The sequence below is a fragment of the Pelophylax lessonae genome (genome assembly GCF_965119305.1).
Source record: "Pelophylax lessonae genome assembly, chromosome: 5".
NCBI classification, from domain to species: domain Eukaryota; kingdom Metazoa; phylum Chordata; class Amphibia; order Anura; family Ranidae; genus Pelophylax; species Pelophylax lessonae.
Genome location: NC_138772.1, coordinates 379,446,943 through 379,461,958, shown reverse-complemented (window position 1 = coordinate 379,461,958; position 15,016 = coordinate 379,446,943). Strand labels below are relative to the sequence as shown.

Below are 15,016 nucleotides of genomic sequence, written 5' to 3'. Positions count from 1 at the left end.
GACAAATTTTCCAATAGAAAAATGGTGACAGTGGAAAAATCTTCAGTTAATTGACAGCCTCCGCTCTGTTCCTGTGTGAAGAGTGGTTCCTCCCTTCCATCCAATCAGCTGTCAGAGTTCTCCTCAATGAGCTTTGCAGCGTGTTTAAGTTCTCCGCCCCCATTTTTTCTGAGAGTTTAGACAAGCTTTATAAATTCAGAATTTTGAATGAATGTAGAGAAGAGAATACTGCAGATAAGCATTTACAACTTATGTAGGAGGATTTGTTTCATCTCTGTATATCGCCCGAGGCCAATTACATCACTGAGTATATGTGAGGATTTACAACTACTTATGTTAACCCAAAATTTCACATTCTTTTTGTGCCTGCTGTATCATGTACTTGTATGAAAAAGTATCCTGTTCTCTTTGTAGTGCTTCCCTCGTGGGAAATCCCTGGTGTTCCGGCCAGTCCCTCTGCTTTCCTGTTAAAGACTGACCACACTAGGCATTAACACATAGCATGGCCTGTTTTTTTTTTTTTGGCTGTGCTGGGAACCACGCCTGCTCTCCTACAATGATCAGACTGGGGCTGACCCTCCCTCAAGACCAATGTACTGCGGTTTCTCCTCCCCTAGCTCTATAAGCCACTTATGCAGTGGAGAACAGAGGCTAAGTTTAGTCAGCCCTGTAGAAAAAGGGGGAAAATTGTATTTGTGTGTGTGTATACACACAAATGTTTTGCCTTTAATTTAAATTTTAAACTGAATGGGTTGTTTACAAGGTGAGGGTTCACATATACTTTAACCACTTGCCGACTGCCGCATGACTATTTACGTCGGCAGTCAGCCCCTCACAGGCAGAGCGAGGTAGTACTCCTTTGCTAGCCTGTGATGGTCTAGGGAGCTAGCGCGCGCTCCCGCTCATTCACGGACCCCCCCCCCCCCGCGTGTGTGACCGGCGGACCCGATGTCCGCCGGTCACTCGGCGATCGTCGGTGCAGAGGGAGAAAGGCAGGCGGCTGATGTAAACAAGCTGCCTGTCATTCTCCCCTGTGTAGAAACAGTGATCATACGGTTCTACTATGTAGGACCGTTGATCACTGTTCCTGCACCTCAAGCCACAGCCAATCACAGTTAGAATCACGCCCCTAGGGACACACATAAATCCTCCCTCTCAAAAGTTAACCCCTTCACTGCCAGTGTCATTTTACAGTAACAGTGCATATGTATAGCACTGATTACTGTAGAAATGTCACTGGTAACCCCAAAAGTGTCAAAAATGTCAGTCAAGGGTCCGATCTGTCCGCCGTGTCGCAGTACCGCAAAAAGAAATCGCAGATCGCCGCCATTACGCGTTAAAAAAAAAAAACAACAAAAATGACAAAAATCTTTCCCTTTTTACCAAACATATGTAGCATAAAACAAATTGGCCGAAAATGTTAAAAAATTTAGATTTTTATATTTTTTTGGGGGGAATTTCATATAAAAAAAATGTGAAAAATATTATTTTTGCAAAATTGACGCTCTTTTTTTGTTTATAGCGCATGATCAAAAAATCGCACAGGTAATAAAATACCACCAAAAGAAAGTTCTGTTTGTGGGAAAAAGGACATCAATTTCATCTGGGTACAGCGTCGTACGACCGTGCAATGGTCCGTTAAAATCACGCAGTGCTGAATCGCAAAATAGGCCCTGGTCAGGAAGGGGGTAAAATCTTCCGGGGCTTAAGTGGTTAAGATACAATCAGTGTAACATGTTAGGTTATCTTGCACAGAGGACTAAAGTCCTAAAAATGCTCCTATTTAAAAGCAAAGAAAATGTACCGTATAAGGCAGGCAATTCGTTTAAATAATTAGCAAATTATTCAGGCCAAATTATTGCCAGGAAGATGTTTTAGTTTTCGTATCTGGTTCAATGCAAGGATAGTTCAACTGTAGCTAGGTTAACTATTGTGTGTGGTTTTTGGATGCTACCGTAGTTCTGGCAGAACAATGCTAGCCGGGGAGGGAGTGCGAGTAGTTGAACTGTTGACAGTGCAGCTGTGACATCCACTTTTTTTTCCAAGGCAGAGCTGGCTCAGCGAGCATGTGTGAGGAACTGCCAGCAGTTGGAGACTTTTGGCACAGGCAGAGCGAGGAGGGAAGATGAGGGGGGTGGCAGCGAGTATCAGACAGTCTTGACTAAAGTAGCGAGGAAAGTGTTTCGACTATGGAATGACGCACATTGTGTCCTGGGCTAGAAATGTGGAGGAATTAAAGCCCCCTTTTCCAAGTGTCAACCTCTCCCTGTCACAGGGAGCAAGCAGCACAGCAGAAAGCAACGTGTTAATCAGGGGCTGCCATTGTGTTTGCCTCGGTTAGTTTCCTGAAGCTGCGAAAAGTTGAAGTGGCTTTTTCAAGCAATAGCAGCAAGAAGACACTGGCACGTTTTTGCCTGCTTGGAATTTTGAAGGCGGTCGGCTACAGCACTTTGAGATTTGTTCTTTTGCACTTTTTTTTTTTTGCTCTGTAAATGTTGCTAAATAGCTGATGGTTCGCTCCAGACAGCCTGAGGATATGAGCCTGCATTTTTTGTTATCTCTTTCTACAACACAACCAGTTTCCTGCCACAGAGCCTCTAGCTCTCCGCTGATGGCAGCTGATAATTGGTAGCCGCAGTCTGCTGTCTGAGCCACAGTAGTTTGTGCCTTGTACCTGGGACCTGCTGATAGAAAGCGGAAGACGGGGCAAAAAGCTTTGCTGGAAGACACTACTTTCACTTTACAATTCCTCCAGCAAGACTGGTTTTCCAAGTAACGTGGGATGCTCGAAGAATAGGATCTTTTGCATACATGTCACTAGCCATAGGACCTGAGTATGTCCCAAGATCATTTCAACACCACAACACTGGATGATGCTGGAATTAAAGACCTGTTTTTGGTAAAAGGTATTTAAAAAAATGTTTTCTTAACATATGAATTGGATCTGTTCAATATAGAGGGCTGCTTTCTGTAATTGTGTATACCAGTAAGTCTTGCATGCTGCTTGCTATACTTTGTGTTTTTAGTGGCTGTATTTTACACATTGGGGGAGATTTACTAAAACTGGAACACCCAATCTGGTGCAGCTGTGCAAAATAACAAATTGGCTTCTAACCTCAGGTTGTTCAGCTTTGACCCCCCCCCCCCCTCACCCCCAACTTATCTTCATTGTACTTCTGAATCATTTCTGTGGTTTAAACAGTTAGGGATACCTGTTATTTTTTTCTGAAAACTCTCCTAATGAGATCTTGTGGACACATAATAAATGTGTATACAGGGCCAGGACAAGGGGTGGGCAGGAGGGGGGCAGCTGTCCTGGGTGCAATGGATTATTGTAGGGATAAGGGCGCCTTCCGCCTTCCTTCTGTTACAAGGCTGACAGGAGTAGTGACAGCGGCAGTGATTTTGACAAGCAAATGATTGTTGGATATGGGATCCCTTAAGTTTGCACATTATTGGGGGGGAGAGGGGGGCGCAGTTTGGCACCTTTGCCCTGGACGCTGGATGACCTTGTCCCGGCACTGCCGGGACTTGTATTCCATTGGGGAGATTCTGATGTATAAGGAAGGCTGTGTTTGTTGAAAATATACTTTGAAGACCGATCATAACCACCTTATCCACATATGTGGAATCCTTTATCACATGTATGCTACAATTATCTGTCTTCCTTCAACTGTGCTATTGAGTAACACCGATTTGCTGAAACAAAAACAAAAAAATGAACACCTTGAACAAGGAAATCTACTATGAAGGTAGACTTTAAGCTAGTCGTGGAAGTTGCTCTTATACAACAGAGCTGCAGTGTTTCACAATTCAACCACACGCCAAGTGTCACAAGTTATTTAGTGTGCAGTACAACTACAGCAGTGGATTGCATGTATCGTCATGGACTTTCAAAGTGTTTATAGTGCATCAGGTTATAGTGTACACTGGCCTGCTATCATTCAAACTAATGCTTAGAGTGCATTCGAGGTGACAGGAGCTGGAAGAAAGAGAACGGAAAATGAAAACCAAAGTCTATAATGTAAAATAACGTTTGCCAAGACTGACTAAACTTTGCCTCTGTTGCCAAGCTGATGTTTACAATATATTCTCCTATAAAATATTTGTAGCTTACCCACATTTCGGATTTGTATGCCATGTTAAAACATTCATATGGTTCTAAAGCAGTTTATATGTTAACAGCAGACGATTCAAGGTTCTAAGTTGTGCTTGGACAGCCTACTAATGGAGTAAATGACATCATCACCAAGGAACTTTGGGCTGGTTGTTGTGCATTTCTTGCTCAAGTTCATATTATGGGTGAGGTTTAGGCGGAAACTTACCACAAATTTTCCAGACTTCAGACTGCTGGAACGCTTTGATGTTCAATTACTAATTCAGAGAACGGACGTGCCTGCCTCTTCAGAGAATCCTCCCCTGAGCCTTGGTAAATTTAGATGGAGCGGTAGCTCTTGGCACCTTCATATCTGCCATTCTGTCCCCGTGAACTCTGCATTCTAGGAAAGTCTGAGTGCATTGCACTTTGTGTGTCTGCCCACAGCCAAATGATGGCACTAGTGAAGTATATCCCCCCCCCTTTTTTTATTGTATCTTTCTGTAAGTCTTGGTGACCAAAGTGTTTCACTTTAACACACCGACATGCTCTAAAGTTAGTGTTTCTTTTTCGGTATGTCATTTCAGTAAGTCAGATTTTTAATGCGGAAGTACGTACATGTGTATGAGGTTTTGTTAGGTGAGAATCTAGTAAAAAGTAGGTCATCAAGCATTGCCACACACAAACTGAGAGAAGTGCTAGCAAACAACTTAGTGCCGGAGCTAGAACTAAAATGTTTCAAGGTATTTCAATATTGGGTAGCTGCTACTTATTTGACTTTTTGGTTGTCTTGTATGTATGAGGAACTTTGCTGGCAAGAATTCTATATTGCAGCTTTCTGGTCCGCTCCCCGCTTTGACCATTACAAAAAAAGGTTTTGTTTCTCTTTTGGATTTTTCATTTAACTTTTGTTATCAAGATAGCAGCAGGAGAAGTGACCTTTCCCCTGCAACAGCAAGAGTGCTAGAGATGGGTGGCTGCTGTAGATACTTTGATGGGGAGAGCTTACCACTGGAGCCCCAGGGAGGGGTGAGACTTCACTATGAGTCAGTGGCAGGAGCATCTTCCGGTTGTGGTAAAAGAGATAAGAAGCAATATGGTGATTCAGCATGCCAGTAATTACCTGTAGCCAATACGGGGCTTAGAATTCCAGAATGTGCCAAGATTTTTCCACAAGCTAGGTTCTAATACAACCATGGGAGAATTACTGTTGGCTACTGACTTAGACTGTTAAGCAGTCTTGACTCAGACTGACTCAGACTGTTCATGTGTTCCATAGATAATATTGTTTGAATTGGATAAGACTTGTTCTTTCCGTGATGTAAGTTGGTTTCTTTTTGTTACAATTAAAAGTTCTAAATAAACTTGTTCTTGGGTAAAGAACCTTGAACTGTAGAATGCTCAGACCTGTGGAAAATCATAGCACCCAAATTAATGTTCGAATTCCCTGTTTTGTTAGTTTTAAGACTAAGATGTGGTTCCCTTTGTACTTGATTGAAATTAAACTGTAAGTTTAAGCTAAGAACTTAATAAGCAAAGTCTTTGTGTCTAACTTTATAAAAGGTTCTTTTAAAGGTTTTGTACATTAGTTAATAGTTTGCATTGCCTGTACAAATGTATTGGTCATGAATAGAAACTTTATAAATATAACTGTGTGCTATTGTTACCTGGGGACAGATAATTCCTGTCCATTTTGTTTGTCTTGGAAACTGAGGTGGCAATTATGAAGTTTCATGTGTTACTAAGAAGACAGAAATGTAGTATTATGATTCGAAATGGAAACCTATTTTGCATAAAGGACCTTTTCTGTTCTGGGAATTTCCAATTGCTTATAACATGGTTTCAGATGGTTTAAATAAACCAGCTGCTGATATTGTAGCAGCGAACATTTACAGTGACCTTTGTTACACATATTCTACTAGAGGGGCTCTCAATAGCTTCTTGTCTGAAGTCTCACATGGGTCAGATCTATTCAAATAAATGTATTTGCCTCTGTTCTCTTCCTGCTTATAATTTAAAGAGGGCTTCCACTTGACTTCTTCCAAGTGCCTCACCAGGAAAGGAAGTAGAGGTAAATAGCCCCAATGGGAACACAGATTGCAAAATTTACCTCCAACTTTGCTATTCTTAAACCAAAAGCAAAGCCTTAAAAATAAAAAATTGTCTGGAGTTATGGCTTTGTATAGGAAAGTTTAATGCTTCAGATTCCAAAGAGTGTATTGGCTAGTTCTGTTCACAGTCCCTACAAGTATTGAATTTTTAGGCCTTATGTACACTGTGTTTCTTGACAATAATTAGCATTAAAAACTCACCTAAGCTGCGTTTTTTTTTTTTTTTTTCAAACCAATTTAGCAGCGTTTGGTGTTTGGGCATTTATTTCATTGGCCAGAATAAATGAAATAAACACCTAGCGTTTCGGCTCGTTTAGATGCATCAACTGTGTGTTCTCCCAAAACTCTGCTGCTCTGGCAGAGGGTTTTTTTTTTTTTTTCCTGCCTCTAAACGCTCTTAAACGCCTATATGTGCATGGACACACAGGCTAACATGCAGGGCAGTTTAGAGGCAGGAAAAAACGCTAGGAGCAGCTATAAATTTGTCCAGTGTGCATCAGGCCTTAGCTTCACTGTAGTCAGGCCTCCCTGCTCAAACATTTTGGGCTTGGGTAGTGTAAACATGGGTTAGTACCCATGTTTACACTACCCAAGCCCAGAAAGCAACCGAGGCGTTCAATGCTAGGTAGTCCTAGCATTGAACACCTTGGTTGCTTTCTTTCAAGTATATTCTGTGTATTGTGCTGTTTTCACTGCCCCCTTGTGGACCCCTGTATATGAAGAATAAAAACCAAGGTGGACTGTAGAAAGTTTAACATGCAACACAACCCAGACTATTAAAGAGTGCGTTCAGGGAAAGAAAAAACCCTTAGGGTAATCCATGCATATTTTACATTGCAGGAATTTTAATGAACTTTGTAGCAGATTCCTAACTTTTGTTGCTGTGAATAAATGGCTGATTGTGTGACCAAACAGATTTCATACTCATTCTGAATGAATAACTGGCTCATTATTATTCAGCTGATGCACTTTTCTAATGAGAAAAGTTGCAGTGTCTGCATCCCTCTAGCCCCATTTACATTGGCACAATTTGATAGGTCAAATCGCATGTCAAATTGCAGCCTATTGCCGGCAAAGGCACCATCCCAACCGATGCGACACTGATCGTTTTTGCAGCGTTGCACTGATTTCCAAAATGAGTTCCTGCACTAGTGGTGGGGACTTCAGTAGACATCTGTGCATGAGCCTGCACAGATGTCTTTCAAATCGCCCCCGAAGTTGGACTACACAAGTAGGAAAATACATTTTTAGAGGTGTTCTGAATACCAATTGTGCACAGAATGCCTCCATATTACCATATTGCATTGAATTTACAGAAAATTTCAGTGCTGCAGAATAAAAAGGAAAGTCCTTTTTAATAACCTCAAATTATGACTTGGCTTGTGTTGCCATTGTATTGTGGGGGTCATGGTAAAGTGGTCACCCCACACAAAATAAGGAAAACAATGTGCAGAGAGTTGTTTCAAAAATTTTGAAAGCTGTATTCCAGTGTTAATTTTGGCAGCAAATTTCAATTTAGTTTTAGTTTTAGTCTTAGGACTAAAATGGCATTTTAGTTTTAGTCCTATTTTAGTCTTCTGCAAGTGTTTTAGTTTTAGTCGTATTTAGTCGACTAAAACTTCTGTATATTTTAGTCGACTAAAACGCCCTACATTTTAGTCGACTAAAACTCATTTTAGTCATCTATAATCAAATGGGTGTAGTTCAATTGTAATTTGTAATGCATTATTTAAGCATTTCTCTACAATTTCCAAACTCATTATATACTACTGCTGGTCCTGGAGTGAAAAATCTAATATGTTATTATTTATGCTTTGAGCATGCACCAGTGTTAATTTTTGGCAGCAAATTTCGAATTAGTTTTAGTTATAGTCTTTTGACTAAAATGCCATTTTAGTTTTAGTCGTATTTTAGTCTTAAGACTAAAATGCCATTTTAGTTTTAGTCGTATTTTAGTCATCTGAATTGTGTTAGTCGACGAAAACGTTTTAGTCGGTTTTAGTCGACGAAATTAACACTGCTGTATTCATAGCAAAAATACAATTCAGTACAGTGTTATCTATGTATAAACAGTGTGTCATATACAGGGAACAAACAAGTTAAAGCGTTTGTTACACCAAAGCTTCATATTTCTGATATGTGCCTGTTGTACCTTGTACTTGTATGAGAAAATATTCTTCTCTTTGTATTGTTTCCTTTATGTCAAAGCCTTGGTCTTCCTGCTGGTCCCCTTGCTTTCCTGTTAGAAACTGACCTCGCTAAGCAGGAGAATACACCATGGACAGTTCTCTACCTATGCTGGGAACTCAGCCTGCTGTCCTCCAATGATCAGACTTGTCCTGACATGCACCCAATGCACAGCCTTTCACTGGAAAGCTTAGTGTGCTGCTTCTTCTCCTCCCAACTCTTATGCAGCTGAGAACACTAAAATTGACTAAAATTATCTTATTTGATAAAATGTACTGGAGATTTCGAGTCAACTAAAATACGATGAATAAAATGGGAGTAAAACTAAAATGGCAATTTAGTCAAAAGACTAGAACTAAAGCAAAATCAAAATTCAATGCCAAAATTAACACTGCTTATCAGGTTATCGTTTTGGAGTGAGGTAGTTGGATTTAAAAATAACAAAATGTACATAGAACTCTGTGAAGACCCCTCTATAAATCACGAAAAGTGGCCGAGGCCTGTAGGTAGTAGACATTACCACATTCCGAACTTCAACTTCAAACTCTAGGTATTACTATCAATTTCCAATACCAGTATATTAGTTGTACCATTCTTTCAACGGGTTCCATTTTACCATATTGGCCTGCAGGGAGTCTGCGGCCAGTGCATACATTGTTTCATATGTGTAGTGTTGGTGAACTAAGGATAGTACCTGTGATGTCTTTGTGATTAATAGAGATTTCCAATGTCTCTTTACGACTAGTCTCACTGCCAACAATACATTACCACCGTGTTTCTCAATGGGTGTGGAATAGTGTCTATTTCTATGCTAAGTCAGAGGACAGTTAGAGAGGGATAGATGTAATATTTGATATGATTTGAAAAATAGAACCCCAATATGTAGCTAAAAGTTTACACGACCATACTATGCGATAAAGCGAGCCCGGTTGTCCACAGTTTCTCCAGCACAAATTAGATGTCTGGGGGTAGAACAGGTGGCAGGGTGTTGGGTACCATCTTAAAGATAACGTATGTATCATTTCCCACAAATTGGCATTCTTTGAGAATGTATAAGTGGCTAAGAGAGCTTGTTGCCATTGAGCTGGTGTAAATTTATTGCCTAGGTCTTCTTCCCATGATATGAAAGGGGTTGATTTGATGAAGGTATGTTTATCGCCTGGGATATTGGAGATAAGTGAAATGCCACGTTTTACTACGCCCGGGTTTTTGTCACCAGACAGGCCGGTAGCTGACAGGTTGAATTGGAACTACTACTCAGGAGAGGGATCCGCAGATGAGTGTAATAACCTGTCTGGTAGGCCAAACTGTTTCTTGAATGTGAGAAAAGATTTAAGCTTGTTTGAGGAGAATAAGTTGTATACGTGTAATATCCTTTTTCGTATCCATTCCTGAATGCTCATGTCAGGAATGGCAATTTGACAGCCTGTAATAGGAATAGGTATAGTGCTCTGTGTAGTTTTTAAGTCTGAGGAGATTGAAGCCTTCCACGCTGCTAAAACCATGAGAGGTAAAGATGTAGGGAGTTTGCTTTGGAATTGTTGACATAATAGAAAGGTGGCCAAGTTCTTCCCAAGAATTTGTTCAGATTCAATAGAAGCACCCAATGAACATTAAATTGAGCCAGTATTGAAGCTAGGTGGTAGCCTCGAAGAGCCACATGACCCAGGCCACCTGCTCTCCTATGCTTGGTAAGCTTTCCAAAAGCACATCGGGACCTTTTGTTCTGCCACAAGAACCGGTTGATTGCAATTTGCTAAATTAATATACAGGGACCGGTAAAGGAAAGTCCTGAATAAATAGAGAAGCCTTGGCAGCACCAGCATCTTGAAGGCAGCTAGACACTCTAGCCAGGAGATTTCGGATTTAGAGATATGTTGTAGGGAGGCGTGTGTTTTAGGTAATATGGATAGTTAATTGGCTTTAAAAAGTGAGTTGGTGGATTTAGTGAGAGTTATTCCTAGATAATCTATACCTCAGTCTTTCCAGACTAAAGGATATGAAGTCATCAGTAAGTCCCTGTCCTCTGGATCTAGTCCTAAGTCTAGAATATGTGACTTGGTTGTGTTAACCTTGTATTATGAAATCTTTTGAAACATCTGGAGCATCTTGTGTATCGCACCTAGGGAAGTTTTTTTAACTTACCATAACATTAAAATGATGTTGTCAGCAAAAAGACTAATGACATGGGGTTCATTGCCAACCGTGATACCATGTATGTCTGGATGTGACCTTATGTAAGACGCTAAGGCTGTCTAAATCTTCTAAAGGGAGTTACATCACTTGTATATACTGTCCATTTAAGGGCAGCTTTAGATGACTGCGATTTTACCATTTAGGGGAAACATTCAAAGCCAACAACAGAAACGCATAGGTAACCGTACAGTGTGTTTGTTACAGAATGTCATGCTACTATTGGCGTTCTTTTTTTAATTCAGTTGGAATAGTTGTGCCACTTCGCAGCAGCCTCTTCCCAAACAATGTACACTGTTACCCAGCTGTCAGTCATGAATCATGCTTGTGTGGTCTCCTGAGGATACAGAGTTTCTGGTATAGTATGTCTGCAAGAGATGCGATGACCGAAATGTATTAAGATCACACATCTATTAATTGATGGCCACTCACCATGAGTGTAATGGTTTCACAGCATAATCACACATCTGAAAATGAGCTGTAACAGATTTTCTATTACAGTATTAGCACTCTAGTTTTGGGTGGTTCTCTGACACATTGTACTAAACAGAAAAGCCCAGTGTTCACCCCATGCTGAGCTCTATCCCAGCTCAGCGGGGAAATGAATGAGGATCAGTGTCCCTGCCACACATGCATGGAGCAAGTACACCACTCTCAGGGGTGCTGCATATATTTCTCCTGTGTAATGTTTTCATTCAGGATACACGATGCCTGCTATTAGCATACCCCCCCCCCCCCCAACTTTCGGAGATGAGAATTAGGGACATTGTTAAGCAAAAACTTCTAGTATTGCAGACCACAAAGGAATAATATGCCGAAAAGTATTGCTTAAAACTTTGGATGTTTGAGGTTAACAGATGCAAAAATGTAGAGACTTGGGGAAGAATTTAATGAAATATAACACGTTTATTAACCACTTTACAACCGGAGGATTTTGCTGTCTTACGTCTGGGCCACTTTTTGCGATTTGGCACTGTGCGACTTTAACTGAGAATTGCGCGGTCATGCAACGCTGTACCCGAATGAAATTTACATCTTTTTTTCCCACAAACAGAGCTTTCTTTTGGTGGTATTTGATCACCTGTGCGATTTTTACTTTTTGCGCTATAAACAAAAAAAGAGCGACAATTTTGAAAAAATAACAATATTTTTCACATTTTTTATATGAAATTCCCCCCCAAAAAAATGTAAAAATCAAAATTTTTTATCATTTCAGGCCAATTTGTTTTCTGCTACATATTTCAGAAAGATCTCTGTCGTTTTTGGTGTTTTTTTTTTTTTTTTAAAGAGTAATGGCCGCGATCTGCAATTTTTTTTTTTGCGGGACTGCGACATTGCGGCGGACAGATCGGACCCTTGACTGACATTTTTGACACTTTTGGGGGTACCAGTGACATTACTACAGTAATCAGTGCTATAAATATGTACTGTTACTGTAAAAATGACACTGGCAGGGAAAGGGTTAATTTTATTGGAGAGGGAGGGGTTAATGTATGCCTGGTGCTTACTGACATGTGTGGGGGGAGGTGACTGAGTGACACGGGGACAGATCGCATGTTCAGCTATGCTGAACCCTGCAATCTGACCCTGCTTGTCACTTAGGAGATCCGCCCGCTTTGTTTACACAAGCGGGCGGATCTCCACACTCGATTCCCCGACGATTGGGGAAGAGCGGCGGTGATCACCGCCGCTCCTCCCCTGGCCCGACTCCCGCTGTGACTGAATACAGAGAGAGGGGAATGTCTGGCGACGTAGGTCTACGTCGCCAGACGTTATCAAGCCACTTTGCCGCAGTAGAACTCTAGTGAGCAGCGGTAAAGTGGTTAAAGTGATATTAAACACACGTTTAATTCACATTGTCCCTTCTATTTCTGTATATGGATGAAGTCACTGTAATTATTTTAATTTAAAAAAAAAAGTGCCTTTTACCTAATTGATGTACAGCTGTCACATGTCTCCGCTTTTTCCCAGCCTGTCTGCAGGGAAACGTAAGCAGGAGGAGCTTCTAGTCCTCTGCTGCTGGTCACATGTTCAAAAAAAAAAAGCCCTTGGAACGCAGAGAAAAAAAATACATAAATATCAATAAACTGCTTTAATGTGTCATATGAATATATATATAATATAATCAAGTCTTATTTTTTGGCAATAACATGGGGTGTGGGTGGATTTCTGCCAGTCACAGGCTGTGCCACGTCCTTCCAGCCTGTGTCTTTGATTAAGAGGGAGGGGAAGCCTCCATTAATCTGTATGTAATATCACGCCCTCATTGTGTTTAGCTGGTTAGTGGGCATGGAGGAGGCTGTAATTTACCACTGTGCATAAGCCCACATTTGTGACTCTATAGTCACATGGGCTGCTCATGTATGATGGAGAAGAAATGCTTGGCACTACAGCTGTAAAATCCCTAGCTGAATTGGGGACATGAACAGGTGGTGGAGATAGAGAGCAGCAGAATCAACCAGGTGTTTTCTGTATTCTGCACAAAAAAACAAAAAACAAATCTCATAGTGACTGAGTATGAGCAGTAGGTAATACACCAATTATTGATAGCTGTTAATGATGTGGATTTAGTGAAACCTTTAAATACATCAAGTAGAACTCTATCAGACAAATAAGACCTAGCATCTGAGTGGTTCCAAGCTTTATATAGTCAGCATTTTTAAGTTTATTATACTTAAAGTTTTGGTTGTTCGGATTACAATTGTTGCTATTTGGTTTGCTTTTTTAAAAGGTTAACATGTATACATACATTTGTAAAAGTCTTACGGGCATTTAAAGTGGAACTTTAGTCAGAAAATTTTGCTAGATCACTTCAGGCTGGCCCCTTTAGCAAGTATAGCTATGTAAAACTTTAAAACAAATTGCCTATGCGGTTTTAAATGCAGTAATACACTAGAGGCCGATCTGTTGGCAGCCTAAAGCCCCGTACACACGTACCGATCGTCGGCGAACGATCGGCCGTCTTTTGTCCCCGGGCTGTCGGTGTCTGTTGAAAAGTGCAAAGACAGCACAAGAATTTTGTCCGCCGACTACAGCCGACTGCAGAAGTGATGTCATGTAATGGTTAACTTTCCCTGTGTTTTTTCTTTTCTGAGCATGCCCAGTCTTGCAAATCTGCGGTCTGTCGGCCGAATTCTGTACTGACTGGCGAACAATCGGCCGCTCTGGTGTCGGCATACAAAAATTTTAATGCTTGCATGACAGATTCTTGTCGGCAGAATGTGCGCTGACGGCTGTCGGAGGCATCATACTAACAAGCCTACAATCGGCAGATCGGTCGTCGGCCGAAACTTTTCGGCCGACGATCGGTACGTGTGTACGGGCCTTTAATATTTACTGCTGCTCGGGGGCTCTGGACTTCAGCAAAATAGCAGACTCCCGCAAGAAGAAAGAAGAGCAATGCTGGAGGCAATTTAGAGCTCACAATAATTTTGGTAGCACAATAATTGTATGTTCCTTGCTAAACAACATTGTTTATCCTTATAAGTTATGGGTAAAGCTCCACTTAAAGAAATTAACACATTTGTAATAAATATAATTTTCTTGCCAGCTGCTACCTGTAAGAGAAGACCTACACAGGCATGGGCTAAATCAGTGGTCTCCAAAATACGGCCCTCCAGCTGTTCAGGAACTACAATTCCCATCATGCCTAGTCATGTCTGTGAATGTCAGTTTTACAATGCCTCATGGGACATGTAGTTCCACAACAGCTGGAGGGCCATAGTTTGGTGATCCCTGGGCTAAATGAAAACAAGGGGTGCAGAGACATCATTGAAGTCCATCTGTTTTATTTGGCCAATCTTGATAGTTTCATTAGCCCAGTTAATACTTCCTCCCCTTTTCTTCATAGATCGGTTGCAAAATCTGGGACCAGAAAGCTTACAGTAGTAGCCAGTGCTTATTATCACCCTATTATAAGAATCTACATAAATCAATACCTAAACAATTCACACAGGTGAGGCTTGAATTGGTCAAATACAGCCATCGGCTACATGAAGTTCAATGCAGTGTCCTATCTCCCAGGTAATGGCTGATTGAAGACAGTGACAAATGAGAATAATCTTTCTAGGTCATTTACCTATATAGATGACTTGTCCCGTCTCTACTGGTAATCTAGTTGAGCATTGTGAAAAAGAGATTTATTTCAGAGTATACAGAATATGAAGCTTGTTATGTCCTGGTTTCCTTCTTTCATAGGTTAATTCATTTGTCCTTATCTAGACTGGGTGACCTGCTTTGCTCTCTTGTTTGCTATAATTTCCTAATAGGATCTGGCAGTATATTGTAGTATTTCTCCATAGCGAGTCTCTTTCTAGTCAAGTAGTGCTCAGAGAAATGTGTATAAACCCAGACTTTGATTGCTCTGTGAAGCAGAAACTTCCTGGTGGTGTTTTTTGGTCGGCTGTTGTTTGCAGAGCTTTTGCTGGTA

The 15,016-nt window shown here is 40.9% G+C and overlaps 1 protein-coding gene across 2 annotated transcripts in view; it reads left to right on the top strand.

The window, feature by feature from the left end:
- The window catches only part of LDLRAD4 (low density lipoprotein receptor class A domain containing 4), a 532,001-nt gene that overhangs the window by 478,997 nt on the left and 37,988 nt on the right, over nucleotides 1-15,016 (top strand). The window contains exon 1 of one of the 2 annotated variants that reach the window (XM_082258488.1): nucleotides 1,945-2,906. The exons of the other annotated variant lie outside the window; for it this stretch is intronic. Within the exon in view, the coding sequence (XP_082114614.1) occupies nucleotides 2,837-2,906 (70 nt within the window). The 5' untranslated portion in view covers nucleotides 1,945-2,836. Of the gene's footprint in view, nucleotides 1-1,944; nucleotides 2,907-15,016 lie in introns of those variants that run through there. 2 annotated transcript variants of the gene reach the window in all.